The sequence below is a fragment of the Lupinus angustifolius genome, unplaced genomic scaffold (assembly GCF_001865875.1).
Source record: "Lupinus angustifolius cultivar Tanjil unplaced genomic scaffold, LupAngTanjil_v1.0 Scaffold_462, whole genome shotgun sequence".
In the NCBI taxonomy this organism is placed as follows: domain Eukaryota; kingdom Viridiplantae; phylum Streptophyta; class Magnoliopsida; order Fabales; family Fabaceae; genus Lupinus; species Lupinus angustifolius.
The window spans coordinates 15,590-31,129 of record NW_017727850.1 but is presented as its reverse complement, the minus strand read 5'-3'; the positions used below and the strand labels follow the sequence as shown (position 1 = coordinate 31,129).

Sequence of the window (15,540 nt, the reverse complement as noted above, 5' to 3'; positions counted from 1 at the left end):
GAAGAGGAGGAGGAGGACGAGGTCGTTGAGCTCGTAAACATAGAGAGCTCGGTGGAGGTGATCAACCTCGTGTCTGACTCGGAAGAGGAGAAGGACCCGAGTGAGGGGTCCAGCATTCCTGGCATCTTTTGAGTCAGCTTGTGGGCCAGTCGATGTCCCCTTTTTGTTTTGATGGGGCTGTGTTTCTTTTTGGATTTTGTATATGTTAGTGGCGATGTAGTTTCCGCCTTTGTTGATTTAGTTTGTATGAACTAAAGATGACTTAACCGTTTATATGCATTGTGTTATTCAGGAAATTGTGAATCAGGTTAAGTTATCATTCGATAACGATAAGTTGATTTTCCGCATTTGAGTTACTTAAAGTGATGTCCCGGAAAAGGAAGGTTTTAAAAAGGAAACAATTTTATACAATCTCTTTATTCAAAAAAAAATTACCCATTTTTCCGCAATGTTTTTGAGAAGTATTTTTCGGGGCATTACATACTAGACTTACCATAAGCTATAAGTCAACTATGCACAGAGTACAAACTTGCCAAATCCACCTAACACGGGAAAAGCATCCCCCAACAGACTAGAATGGTCGACCATGCCAAAAGTATCCATCAGAACTGCATCATTCATCTCAGCCATTATAAATAGGGGAGTTCCCCCAAGAGGAAGTATCACTTACTATTATTATTCTCTACTTACTTCTTGCATATTACTCCCGAGTTTTACCTCTCTAGTCTCATGCTGACTTGATTGTCGTAGAACTTTTCAAGTACCTCCACCAGTGAGTCCAAGTCAACCTCAACTCAGATACTAGCAAAGAAGCCTTAACCAGACCTCCAGTACGACTATTCCAATCAACCACAAAAGAACAGTGTGTATGTTGTGTGGTTTTGATTTGTGTCAATTTAGTTTTAAGAAATGCATAATGCTTAGAAAATGTTCATTTAATACTTTGAAATTTAAAAAAACTTTTCAATTTTTATTTTATTATTATCATGTACATATCCTTATAAGTAATTGTTAACGTGTCCTTATAGTCAAGTTTTTTAAGAGTTTTGAAATTATAATAAGTTTATCGTCACAACTTCAAGAACTAAATTATGCACACGCATACATATTTCAGAAACTGAAAGTGTATATTTTAATAACCAAATTAGTATTTATAATTCCTCATCATATAAAACGTGATAAAAATCCTGCTTAGTTGGTCGTGGCTTTTGGAGTAGAAAGATAATAAATTATTGTGCACCACTACATATAAAAGAAGGGTGATTTTAACGTGGACCCTCTTTAGTTAAATGTAGAAGTTTAGGTTGGTAAAAATTTGATTCAACTTAAATATGAGTCAGTCAAACTAATTTATTATATAAGCAAAAGTCATTACAAACAATAAGATAATTAATAATAAAACAAATTCAAATAAAATTAAACAGCTGAATCTGATATATGATAATGCTCTATCAATTCAAATATCTTTTAATACATACCCTCAATTAAAAATGAAAATGACCAAGTATTTATACGAGATCTGCAATAAAATCGTCAAAAGGTATTATAAACTGTCAAAAAAATGTAATCAACATCAAAATGATTGTTGGTATGAAAAAGGTTACTACTATTATGCTAATATAACTCATCATTGAGACAAAATGCATTACTTGAATGATTATCCGTGAGAAAATACATAATTGGTATAATTACTATCGGAATGATCGTCAAAAAGAAATTGTTACTAACATAAATCGTCAATAAAAAAAGACGCCACTAGAATAAATGTCAATGGGAATAAAATACACTGATATAATTACCATCAGAATGATTATTGATGGAAAAGAAGTCATTACTAACATAATTCGTCAATAATCATTTTTGTGACGAAAAGAAGTCACTACTAACATAATTCGTCAATGATCATCTTTGTGACGATTACATATATATATATATATATATAAAGGTAGAAATTGAATTGTTGTAGTGGAGGTTTAGGATGATAAAGATTGACCAAAGTATTGGTATTTGTTTATTTGGATGACTATTTCTTGAAATTTGGAATTTTTAGGTTGAAAGATAATAATGAATGCTAACAAGAGCATGACATGATATAAGGGACCTAATAAGTCATGGAGCATGAAACTACTTTGATATTATATAGAAGTTTAGGATAGTAAAGATTGACTCAACTCAAATATTTTTTTGGTTCGTGATCCAGCTATGGAGCATGAAACACTATGAGTAAGGAACTAATCTATTTTAGAGTGTGTGGCTGCTCTTCCCAACAAAATCGCTCTTAGGAATCGAACTCATTGATCTTTCTGCGAATCTAACAGAGTTTTATATAATTAGACCAACATTTTGTTCGTGATCCAGCTCAAATATAAGTCATACCAAATAATTTATTATTTAAACAAAAATGTTTACGAACGATAAAATAACAAACATAAATTATTGATAAATTTAAATAAAATAAAACCTCATGCAAATATCATCTTATATAGTCAAATTCTTGCAACTATTTTTATTTAGTTTATTTCAATACTCATTCTTTAAGTAGGGTCATAAATTCTACCCAAAAAAAAGTAAGGTCATAAAACTGATAAAAGTTGGCTAGTCATTCAAAATCTAGCATTCAAGCTCTACCCCACACTTCACAAAATTGAGACATGGTTGTGTTTTTGGTAGCCTAACTTTTATGACTTGTGATGAAACATTCGAAGCCCTACAAATGAAGCATAAAAAATGTCCATCTTCACTGAATCACAGAGGGATTATAGTCTTATACTCTTATGCGTAGAGATGGCAAAATGGGCATTGTCCGTGGGTCGTCCACATAGCCCGCATTTTTTTATGAGCAGGGCATAAATTTTTTGTCCAGTTGCCCGTTTTACCTGCCAAGTTTGCGGGCATTTTCGTTGGGCATGCGGGCGGCCCATAAACATAATTTAAGGGAAAAAGTAAGAAAATTTTAGATTAGTTATGATGTAATGTGATTTTTAATCCCTAAAAGATTGTAATCTAATGTAATAAAATATCAAAAAAATTGTTAATTTTTTATCTTCAACTACTTTATTTAATTTCATTTATTATATGAATTTTTTATTTTTATTTTTAATTATTCAACAATGTCTGCAGGCGCCCGCAAGTCCGTTAGCTCGTTTTAAAACGGGCAAGCCATTGAATTTTGTCCGTTAACCAATACGGGCATGCCCGCGCCCGCTTAAATTTTTGCTAACATTTGCGGGCGCAGGCTAAATGGGCTGGGCAGCCTGTTTTGCCATCTCTACTTATATGTGACTACTAATATAGCAAAAAAAACATCTCGATATACAATTGTATAAATGTTAAAAAAATATATTCCATTTGTACTTGTGTGAATGTAAAAATATTTCAACAAGTATCTATTGAAAATAAAAATATTCTAACTAAGTGCATATTTGCACTAGCGGATTTGCATACACTATAATGGGGCATGTGGCCAGATAAAATTTTAATTTCTTTTTGTTATATATATTGCTCCCCCTACTGTACAAATAAAAACTAAAAGAAAAGTCATAGTTTGTAACTTCTTTATCCTATAATTTTTTTGTCCTAAAGTTTTTGTCATATCGTTCTAATTTTCAAATCTCAAAAAACCCTTCTTTATTCACGCTTAGGCCTTTATAGTTTTTCATATGTAACTTTTATACTAAAAAATATTAATCTTAGCATTGTAAAGCACTTTACTCAATTAAGTATCAATCAATTGATTTTGATAGTATTGAAAATGAAGAAAAATATTCAATATTTCCAAAATATGATAAACCTATATGATATAATTATGAAAATTGGTGTCTGATCTTTGTTTTGAATTTTTATTGGCGTGGAATATTATTAATTTAACTACAATATATTATATCAATATCGATTTTATTTTGCCGCTTAGCAAAAGTAATAGTGGATAAATATAACATAGTACTAAGTCAATTTCAGTGCTCATATTCTCTACCTAAAATAGTCATAATATCACAACAAAGTTCTCCTATTTCTACTCTATCTATATATATGAAATATGTTCATATTACTTGTAATAATAATAATAACAAAGCTCTTCTATTTTACTTCCTCTATTTCTAGATATGAAATATGTACACATTACTTGTAAATAATTTAAAGCACATTAACTTAAGAGAAGCTTCTCTGCATCAAAGTCACTCTGTAAGGCATCTCCACTTGCATACCCTTCTTTCCCTTTGGCCCAAAGCACAAAGTAGAGACTAGTGAACATGAGAATCATACCTGCAAAGCTGCAATAGAGTATAGTAGTGACAAATAAGATACTGTAGTTGGGGATATAATAATTACACATAGCATAAACTCCATTTTAACACATAACCCCTTTAAACCATGGTAGTTTTATGTCAATTTCAAATATGTTAGTCTGCACTTGATCTATTTCAAGGTAATTCTCAAACATAATGGGTCTGTATACATTTTACCTTAATTCAAGGTAATGTGTTAAAAAATGGTAATTCTATTTCAAGGTAATTCTCAAACATAATGGATCTTTATACATTTTACCTTAATTCAAGGTAATGTGTTAAAAAATGGTGTCAAGTGCACGAGGCTCCCATTTAATAGGATCCAAGGAAGGTAGATGTACCTAATCTTACTTACATGGAGATGTTGTTTTGGATTTGACCCATGATCTCATGGTCACTAAGCACTAGTATGCGAAACACAGCCTCTAATTGAAGTTAATGTGTTGCAAAATGACAAATAAAAGGATACAACTTGTGTACTATTTTTAGGTATCTGTTATTAGATATGTGCTCTATTGTAATTGAAAAATAGCACCACAATCACTAAAAAAAGAACACCTAAGTTTAGCAAGAAATATAAAATGTTAAGATTGGAATATCTTATCAAGGTACCTTCCAATATTAATGGTATCACCAAGGGTAACATAGGAGAAAATGACAGAGCAGACTGTGCTAATGGGACTGAACATGGACACCAAGACTGGACCTCTCTTCTTAAGTGCCCAAGCGTGGAAGCTTAGGCATATTCCATTTACAGTGCCTGTCTGTGCATTTATAATTTATGCCTTTAATATCAAGTTACCCAATTAATTAATGAGAATATAAATTTCTCTTTTTGCATACAAAAGGATTGCAAACACCTCTTCAAAAAAAAAAGATTTCAAACACAAATTGGAGCCCCTTAAAAAATCTAGATTCTACAACCCATATGGTAAATAAGAATCCGCATGCTCTCCGGGGAGGAGATAATGACATGTGGTATTTAAAAAATTTTAACAGTGCAGATTTTAAATTATTTTTAATTAAAGTTGTTTTAAATCATCAAATCAATCAGGGCTTCATATTCCAGTACCGGAGAGGATTCGAACAAGTAAATAAAGGTAGCTTTTGGTGGGATAAAACATGATAGAGCATGATGTTTGGTTGAGAGCACATCTGCTGTCCCACACTTTGTGTCACTCTATGTTCCATGAGTTTATGATTGGTCAGGAAAATATTTAATAATTAAATTTAAACTTAAATATATTTTTTCTGACCAATCGCATGCCCGCGGGACATGGAGTGACACAAAGTGTGGGCAGCAGATGTGTACCTGGTTGGTTAGTGGAACTAAAATATTTTACTTTTTAACCACTAAATTTGTTGTGTTCTATTTATAAAATAGCCAAACAAAGAACAAATTCCAGTTGTTCTATGGATAATATGTTTGTCAAATGTTACCTAAATTTCACTAAAGAGTACTTTGTTTTATGACAGTGAAAAAATAAGTAGCATATAATCAACAGAAAAAGAAGAAAGGCTAGTTGAAATTACCAGAAGAGAATAAGCAATCAGGTCTCTAAGACTCACAAGTGGCCAACTAGTTTTGAATTCATGATCTTGAAGTAATTGAGCTATTGCAGTCATGCAAGCACCAAAAAAGGCCGTTATCGCGCATAATGACATAGGCGCAGGAAAATCTCCTAGAGTAAAAGCCTGCAAGAACAACAACTTTTGTTTAGTAACAAAATTTAATGTAAAATGTTGTTTCTTCATTGTTATTTGATTATAAGTTACCTGAAGGATAATGTTGCTAGACAATATGAAAACTGCAGCTAAGAGATAGAGGCAACCGAATATCTTCTGTCTATCGAACAAAATATCTGGTGGTAGTGGTGGTGATGATAATAATTGAATTGTTGCTTCTTCTTTATTTGGTGCAGAAATAGAAATGCTTGACATTATACTCATTGTGAGAGCCCCTAAGACACAAAGCAATGTGCCAATGATTTTTACTTTACTATATGTGCAGCTTAGATCCACTTTCTCCATCCTGCCTAGCATAAACGTTTCTTGAACATCAAAATAGACAGACCATACTATATCCTTTTGCTACAGATAAAATGAGAGTGAAAGATAAATATATGACCTGAAAATCATGGGTTCAAATCATGAAAATAATATCTTCATCACCGAAGGTTAGGCTACATATTATTGTAATGGAGCCCGATATGTAATATTATTGTACGGCGAATTCAGTATGTATTAACGATCACTTATACGATGAGAAATGAGACAATTACGTAACTATTTCAAAAAATATATTACCGGAAAGTCAATGCAATGACGAAAATAAGACCAGGGGCAAGGTTTGGCATGGCAGTTCCCATAGATGGCGAGGTTAGATTGATTCCTTTAAGGAATAAAGACTGGAACAAAGTTACCCTGCATACCATGATACCAACATTATAAGTAGATATATATTAGAAGTTGGAAATACAACAAATTTATTAAAGGAAAGTGAAGAACATCAAAAAATTCTTTGCATAAGAATCACTAATAGGGATGATTATTAATGCCATTAATTTTATACACTTGAAAATTATGGATTGTTCTGTGATTTAACTAATTTTCTTTCTCATGACAAATAAATATTGAGGATAAATTATTGACCGCCACAAGATTCCATTTGACTATTTGAGTAGACCACCTAGCCATCCAAAAAGTCAACAAATATTATTTTAATAAAAAAATGAGATGTACACACCTTATCACATAAGTGAATAAGTTATTGATTTCATGATCACTAAATAACAACCTTATTGTTAAGCCAAACTCGCTTTCAAAAGGGCGACCTAGTAAAAAAAACTTCAAAAAATTGATCTAACGTTTTCCTTTACATAAAAAGAGTTTGTGTATTTGTACTCTCAAATAGTCATATTCCTTCAAGTAGAACATATCTTTGATAATAAAGGAATGGGATAAGCCTTGCTAGGTGGATTAGCACAAAGTTCTGGTGTTTTAACTTAGAGGATAGAAATAAGAGGATAACTTTGGTGCTTGACCCATGTAGATTGTCTTCAGAGATTCCCAAAAATCTATGGTAATGTTATTTACCTTCAAATTTTGCAGTACTCTTAATTTCCTTCTCATAACTGGGATTCAAAAACTCAGAATCTCTTCCAAACTTTCCTTACCAAAAAAGTGAATGCATGGTTACAATGGAAAAGATTAAAAAGAATGAAACATGACACTTAGAAACTTGAAACATTAAACAAAGACATAATTTAATTATAAAGAAATATAAGGACAAGTTAACTTTTCTTCACAAATGAAAAAACAATCATACAATTCTTCACACAAAAGTTAACTTCTGCATAAACAAAAACATAGTTCAATTATAAAGAAATATAAGGACATAGTTATAAGATTTCCTTACCCTCCAAATGAAAGCAAGAGTATTTGTATAAACAACTTGAAACTGAATTTCTTGGGCCATATACTCCTGCAAACATCAAAATACATCCAAAAAATTTATCTTCAAAGAATTTCCATTTCAAAGCACCAAATACAAAGCAAAAAATTCATAGAAAAAAAGAGGGTATACCTTTCATAATAAAAAGCAACAGGGATGAGAACAAGGAATGTAGCAAAGGAACTAAAAATAACAATAGTAAGAGAATTTAGGCCCAAAGACAAAAGATAACTCAACAACACAGCATTTCCAGCATAAACAAATTGCACCCCTATCAACCCTCCTATTATTGATGCATCTTCAACCATTCCACCTTCCATTATCACCACCTTTTCCTTTCAAACTCTCTTATCAAAATATAAGGTTAAATTCTTGATTTGTTGGCACCTTCAAATATATTATATATCAAGAGAGAATATATATTAAAACCCTATCCTATCCTCTCTTCATTCTTCCTTTTTTTCTGTTTTTTTTTTCCTTTTTGTGTGTCACTCTCTCTTTCAGTTTCCTTCTTCCATGTGTTTACAAACTAACTTGCATTTACTTATGGGTTTTAGAAAAAGAACAAAAGAAAAATGTGACATATCAATGTGAAGAAGTATCCTCAGAGACTAAGTTTGTTTCTTTTTAATTGGAAAAAAATGAGACTATGTTTGTTTCTTTTTAATTGGAAAAAAATGTAATTTCATCATAGATAAATTAATAAATGTGTAATTAGATGTTATTTTTTATTTGTTATTGTATTTGTCTCTCCAAAGAACCTCTTTATTCTATCAATGTATTATATTTATATATGCTACCAGTTGGGAGTATATCATTTGCCATACAAATGCTACTTCTATCTCACTATAATTATTTGAAAAAATATATTTAAATTAAAATTTTAATAATTAAATATTTTGTAAACATACTTTTTTTTAAAGATATTCATAGTAACAGTTATGCACCACCATCTGCACGGAAAAAGCTTATGTTGGAACTGAACTAAACTTTTTGATCATGTGTTTTGTCTTCTTCTCTACCATTATTCACCAGCTGCTTCGTTTCAATCAATTGTCATCTTGTCCTTTTTATGATATTGGTTGCAGACCAATCCTTCTTTCTTCTTTGATTTGACTTGTTTTGTTCATCTTTACCAAGATACATATAAATAGTAGAAAGTTAAAAACCATTAAATGATTTAGTTGCTACACAAAAAACTAGATTCTTTTCTTAAAAATAGAGAAGGATTTTAATTCACATTTTATATTTGTTTTACAGAATATTTTTTAAAATTAATTAAGAATCTCCCTAATGATCTAATTCCTACTAAATTGTGTGATTTATATAATACTTGGGGATTATAAAAAGCGTTTGGAATTTTGGATTGACAATATAAAAGTACAATTTTAATAAAAGTAGGGTGTGTTTAAAATAATATTGTAAAGAATTTATTAATATCTCTAACAAGTTCTAGGAAAACTTGATTGCTATTTTTTAATGTGCATAGATTTTTTTGGTAAATAATGTGTATAGGTTTAAGATCGTTAGAGAAACCATTAAAAGGATTAATCCTTTATATAATATATGGAGGAATACTTGTTACACCAAAATATTATATTAAAAGTTAAACTATTTAGAGGATTGTAATCAGTGATCATATACATTTTATAAGAAATCATATTTGAATCTTATGTATAAAAAAATTCTGTTGAGAAGGTTAATTTTAATATGTACGTTTGCATGTGTCATTACTGATTATATGCATACTATATATATGGATTTATTAAATATGGTTTATTTTTTAATAATATATGTATTTTCAAATAATATAAGAAAATGGATAAAATAAAAGGTTACCCAAAAAAAGGAGGAACGATAAAAGCATGAACACTTTATACTGGAGGAGCTTAAATGCATATTGTAATGTTATGGTTTTTGGAAGAAAAGGCGTGTTCTGATTCCCAATTTCCAATGAGGGATTGAATGTGAATTCAAGAAAGAAGAAAGGTGGCAAGTAATATTTGACAAATGGAGATCATGCAAGTTACACTAGTGTCATATGTTGTCTACATGCCACCACAAGTTCCCAACACAAGTGTCACCATCCCGAGCATAGGTTACTTGTCCGAATAGTGTCAATCAATAGAATAATACTTTTTTTTTAATTATATATAAATTGTGATTAGTTTGAAACAAAATTTGAGATACTATAGTATCACCATCCCATGCTTCACGCTATGCGCCAGAGCTTCTCCCTATAATACGTCACTTCAAAGACTTTCACGTTAATTCTCATATAGCAACGTGATCCACACTTCTTCCCCATAGAAAAAAAATATATCTACTTTTATATATTATTATTGTGTCATCCAATATTCATAATTAATCTTCTAAAAATAATAATAAAATATAAATAAATGTAAGATGATTTATTATATATATAAATTTTTATACTATAATACATAAATATTATACTTTATTTAATATTAGTTTTTTATTTTAATAATCATGTGTAAATTTCTTTTGAGATATTATTTACGATGTATATTATTTTTATTTAAGAATTATTGATAATTAATAAATCAATGATATGTCGGTAATATAACAAAATTTTACATATTCCATACATATTAATCTCTTATTTTTCTTTTAGCTCAAAATATTAATAGAGAATTTATTTTTCTTCATTTTTAAAATAGAAAAAAATTATGCATTGACAATATAACAGTTTTATACATAGTAACTGTATTACTCACCATTTATATTTAATTATCATTCACTTTTCAAAAAAGTAATACAAATGAATGTAATGATATATTACTCATGTATAAATCATTGTATAAATATTATACTCGTTAAAATATTAAAAAATTACATTTACTCTTGGAAATTTTAAATATTTATTAATTTTCACTTTGTATAAATGACAAATAAAAAACTAAACTTTGCATGCAAATATGTAGTACTATAAAAAATACCATCAAACTATTCAAATATGCAGTATAATAAGGACCAAAAAGAACATGGATCACACCTTGTACCCCAACTTGGGATCCTTGCGGGTACTGTCTTATTTAGGATGTCAAATCTTCTTTTTTAAATTTTGTATATGGTTGTTGTTTATTAGTTATTAAATTAATTATACTAATCGAATTTGTTGTTTTAATTTTGATTGTTGTAACTTGTAGTTATTCCTAGTATTATTTATTAAAGAGTTATTTGAACTTTATATATAAGACTTAATTATTTTTATAATTTTGCTATATATTTTATTAGGTTATATTTTTTGGCTATGGGCAAAGAGAATGGGGATAAAGATGAATTCCCCATAAGAGAGGAAATGAATGAGAACTTAGAATAAAATTAGTGACTGAGGGGCATTGGCTTTAGCCACAAGGTTATAATGTTGGTATATATAGACAATCAACCTTGGGTTATAATGTTGGTATATATGTAAATAATCAAACTTGGGTTATAATGTTGGTATATGTAGACAATCAACCTTGGGTTATAATGTTGGTATATGTAGACAATCAAACTTAGGTTATAATGTTGGTATATCTAGACAATCGCTAGTCATAATATAAACATTTTCTGTCTTTCGGATATCCTCATCATCATAGTTGTGACTTGTGAGAATAACTCTGATCAAGGAAGGTCATAGTTAGACTTGGATTTAAACCCTTGATTTCACAAGCAAACTTAACATAGGACACAGTTTACTACTTTCAGGTAGTTTTAATTATGCATGTGAATGAACATATAAATCAGGGTGAGTAGTACTTTTATTATGCAAAAAAAAAACCATTTTTCTCAGCCTGAAAGAATTACAGAGTATAGCCGCTAAGTGAGTATAGATATGACAGCACAACACAACAAATCCAAACTTATAAATATAAAAAGCTTTCTTCAATCTCTCTTCTACCATGTCACCTTGGAACTGATAAACCAAGCTCTATAACAAAGAAAACAATGGCTCGGTTAGTCCCATGTTTGAGAACAAATTAAATAATGCAAAGAGCCAAAGACATGAACAACAAACTGAACCAATATCAATGAAATACAGTGGTTAATGTATAATCTGGAAATTACTCTAGAATAACATATACAGTTAAACACACGTTTGAGTCAAAATTATGAATTTAAGATTTTCTACTTTGTTCATCAAACTGTTGAGATGGCAAAGATAAAAGACAGTCCTAATTCCCACCTTAAGAACAGCATGCATGTATCACGTTCCATCAATTCCATCTGGGGAAAGTAGCAGTTATGTTATATCATATTATACTTTTTTACTACAAAAGAATCACTCAACATATTATAAATTTTAAGGCATATCCAAAAGTTTGGTTGATTGTCATAACAGTCCTTAATTATCTATTCAACTTTCAACACCTATTGCACCTTTAATTTCACAGTCCCTATGAACCACAGCAAGGCTTTTACTTTGTATTTATCTATAAATACATCCCACACGTAAACCACGGGTAGAAAATCCATACCAACAAATCATTGTTAACACAAAGAAATGTAGAGCCAATATACTCAGTTTGACCATCTTGTTGCATACTTATTTTTATTGATCTGAAATTTTGTATTAAACTACATATATGTTATTTGTTAATAGGCATGTTAGTATACTGAACTGATTCATATAATATAGCTCTCATAAGAAAGCCTATGGGACAACAAGCATGAACTAGTTAACACTTTTTCTAACACACCACTGGTTTACACTCGATCTTTCTTTCTATCTATTCCTTTTCCATCAAACCACCAATTAAATCTCGATCTTCTCTTCCTCCTATCTCTCTTCCCTACACCTTCTACAGCCCAAAAAAAGGTAAGAGAAACATTTTCGAATCCTGTGAGATGCCAAGAGAAATAGATAACAAGCAAAATGTTCATCTAATTTCTCAAAATACATCAGATTTGCTGCTTGTATAGAAGAAAAAAATAGATTCGGGTTTTTTAAAGAAATCACCAGAGCACAGTAAAAATGAATTGATTACAGTGGCAAGTAGAATAACACTTAAAACAATTGTTTAGGAAGCATTCAGAGAAGGGAAATCGAAAGAAATGAAAGATTGAAAATAGTCAATGAATCTCAACAAGAGAGATGGGTTAACTTAACCGATTTCATTCCTCTCACTTTCTTTTCCCTCCTCTTTTCATTTCCCCAGCAAAAGTATAAAGGATGTCATTATTCCAGAGGAATATCAAACTTGCAAATAGCTGCGGAAACTGACAGTGGAACTTTTTAAGACAACAGAAAAGGATCTACTCTAATATTTTTGGAGTATTAAATGTTAAAAGAAATGCTTGTTTTTCATACTTGATAATGAAGCAGTAGGCCATAATTGGCTGGTTCCGCAATCCCAAATTTACTTATGTGCCTGCAGGAACCAAATTTTACAGTTAGTTGACATCAAAACTCCCACTTAAAGCACTTTCACTCCGTACCCAGCCTTCAAATTGTTTTATCCATGAAACCTACCAACCATACTATAAACTACAAGGCACTGGAGTACTAGACAATATGAGGCTGTCCGAATTATTCTTAAAGCGTTTGCGATATTCTTGGGTAGAAAAATCCATTTTGAGATAGGACTATAGACTAATAAGAGACTACATTGAGTTAAAAAGTCTAAACTGTTAAACCCAAATTTCAAAATGCCAAAAATCCAACGTGATTTCCTATTAACTCAGTGAACAAAGCTAAATCCAATGCCAAAACCTAATGTTCTATACTTCTCTATACCCTTTCTTTGGTGGATTCTCTATACCTCTTTTTAAGTAACTATTATTAACTCCGTTGTACCACCAAGAGACCAAAAGTACCACAAGTTCAATAGTAGTACCCCAAGTAAGCAAAAAATCATTCCATTGGTGCCTTGACCGTAATTAAAAATTAATAATAAATCTAACTCTGGAAATCATAACCACAATGTTTATGATCCAAGGGGAAATAATTTATGAAAAATGCTTATAAATAAGCTCTTTTAGCTTATTTAAAAACAAGCTATTGACTAAGCATTTAACTAAATTGTTCATCAAAGTGCACTCTAAGTTATGTTTCTTCTTCTTTATTTTCCATTTCAATTTCTAAATCTTACTCGGCAGAATCCAAACATGGCAAACAAACAAACAAAATCCATAGAGAAAACTCAACGAAACAATAAGCAATGAAAACTAGCTACTCGGTACTCACAGTTTCATTAAGAATTTTGAAAAACAAAGTATTAGAGTCCGGGAGAGGTGCAGCAAAGAATACCCTGAGAAAGTGCTCGGCAACTCCGTGAAGTTGTGCTCAGATTTGACGTCATTCTCGCCACCGCCACCGCGCTATGCAGCGGCAACATAGACTGCAAACAACCCAGTTCCGGTGCAATCCTGAAAAACAACAAACCGCCACAACCCAATGAAACAAAATTGAATATTTTTAAGGAAAAAGCTGAATTTTTCATAGTTCAGTTTTCAATGGATAGAAGGTGAAATGGAACCTTGATAAGAAGGAACGGCGAAGAGGGGTGGATGTAGTGGCTGGTTTGGAGAATGAAGAAGTGCGAATGTTTGATTTAATGGCGGATTTAATGGAGGAAATTGTTGATCTTTGCGCGATTCTGCTACAAGCTGAAGCCATTTGAGTATTTAGATTGGAAGCACAAAGAAGAACAGAGAACGATATAATGAAAAGGGTTGAGGGTTTTGTGATTTTCTTCGTTTGGTAGGTTTTGCTTATTGGGCTTTCTAATGGATTGGGTCTGGCCTGGTTTTATTGGATAATGGAAATATACTATATTGTAAAATATATTAAAATTATAGGATCTCATCCAATGGTAAAATGCTAAATTCGTTGGATTCTTTATCTATAGGGTGAATAATAAATATGCATTAAGAAAGAGTTTTTCCAAAGATATGGTGTTTGTGGAAAAAAAATTAAAGTGAGTACAGGAAACACCATTGTCGTGTATACATTTCATTTTATCATCCATTTTTAAGTTTTGGAAATAAGAATATAATCTTTAGCAATTGAACTTCAAATAATCATTTCATACAAATAATATTCATGCATTTATGAATCAAATGTTAATTTAGTCCTCGAAGTCCAAAGTGTCAATTAATTAATCAAAATAAATGATGAAGAAAATTATCCCACTTCCAATTCCAATTTAGCAAAATATCTCACTTCCAATTTAGCCTCAAACCTTTTCTTCATTTTTAAAGTATAATTTCATTTAATATTAATTCTCACTTTATCTTACACGCGAGTGGAGAACTAATATCAACATAAACATATATTATTATAGGCAAAACTGCTACTTTGTTTATCAACTTAATTTATTTTCTCAATTTGGTTTATTAACTTTTTTTCTCACTTAGTCCTCAACTTTAGTTACACTTTCAAGTAAGCCATCATGTTATGTGCGTTAGTTTGTTGACACAATCAATGATCGTTCTTTGCTTAATTCTTTTCAACACAATGTTGTTTTATGCACAATTTACCCTCCAAAATGATGTCGTTGTGTGCATTGTTAACAACAACTCATAAAGCTTAGAAAATGACTTCACTTTTTCTGCACTATCCTTTTCCTTTGTTTGTATGGTGAGGTCGGTGACGGACGAGTCCAACTAGACAACATGGGAATAGTGTCTTCAAACTCTGCTCATGGTTGTTCCAACTTGAACATTAGTTGTAAGGTTTAGGTGTTTGTGAGATAGAGGTTTGAGAGAGGGGAAATATGTATAGAAAAGAATGATAGTTGAAATTAGGGATGACAATATGTACTCGTGGATAATACTTACGATGAATAATAT

At 30.9% G+C, this 15,540-nt stretch overlaps 2 protein-coding genes across 3 annotated transcripts; both read right to left on the bottom strand.

Moving 5' to 3' along the window:
- Window positions 1-3,987: 3,987 nt before the first annotated feature.
- LOC109341429 (WAT1-related protein At5g47470-like) lies at window positions 3,988-8,078 on the bottom strand. Its single transcript, XM_019579337.1, has 7 exons — window positions 7,873-8,078; window positions 7,705-7,770; window positions 6,594-6,710; window positions 6,063-6,318; window positions 5,820-5,981; window positions 4,899-5,050; window positions 3,988-4,271 (listed from the first exon to the last, which is right to left on the bottom strand). The coding sequence occupies exons 1-7, from the start codon at window positions 8,058-8,060 to the stop codon at window positions 4,145-4,147; spliced, it is 1,068 nt and encodes a 355-aa protein (XP_019434882.1). The 5' UTR covers window positions 8,061-8,078; the 3' UTR covers window positions 3,988-4,144.
- A 3,399-nt stretch (window positions 8,079-11,477) lies between these two features.
- On the bottom strand, window positions 11,478-14,441 carry LOC109341426. Of its 2 annotated transcripts, none has more exons than XM_019579334.1 (3): window positions 14,226-14,441; window positions 13,934-14,115; window positions 11,478-11,677 (listed from the first exon to the last, which is right to left on the bottom strand). In XM_019579334.1, the coding sequence occupies exons 1-2, from the start codon at window positions 14,363-14,365 to the stop codon at window positions 13,965-13,967; spliced, it is 291 nt and encodes a 96-aa protein (XP_019434879.1). In that variant the 5' UTR covers window positions 14,366-14,441; the 3' UTR covers window positions 11,478-11,677; window positions 13,934-13,964. The 2 variants fall into 2 exon arrangements, with proteins under 2 accessions (XP_019434879.1, XP_019434880.1); XM_019579335.1 differs by having other exon boundaries at window positions 13,997-14,115.
- Window positions 14,442-15,540: the final 1,099 nt, after the last annotated feature.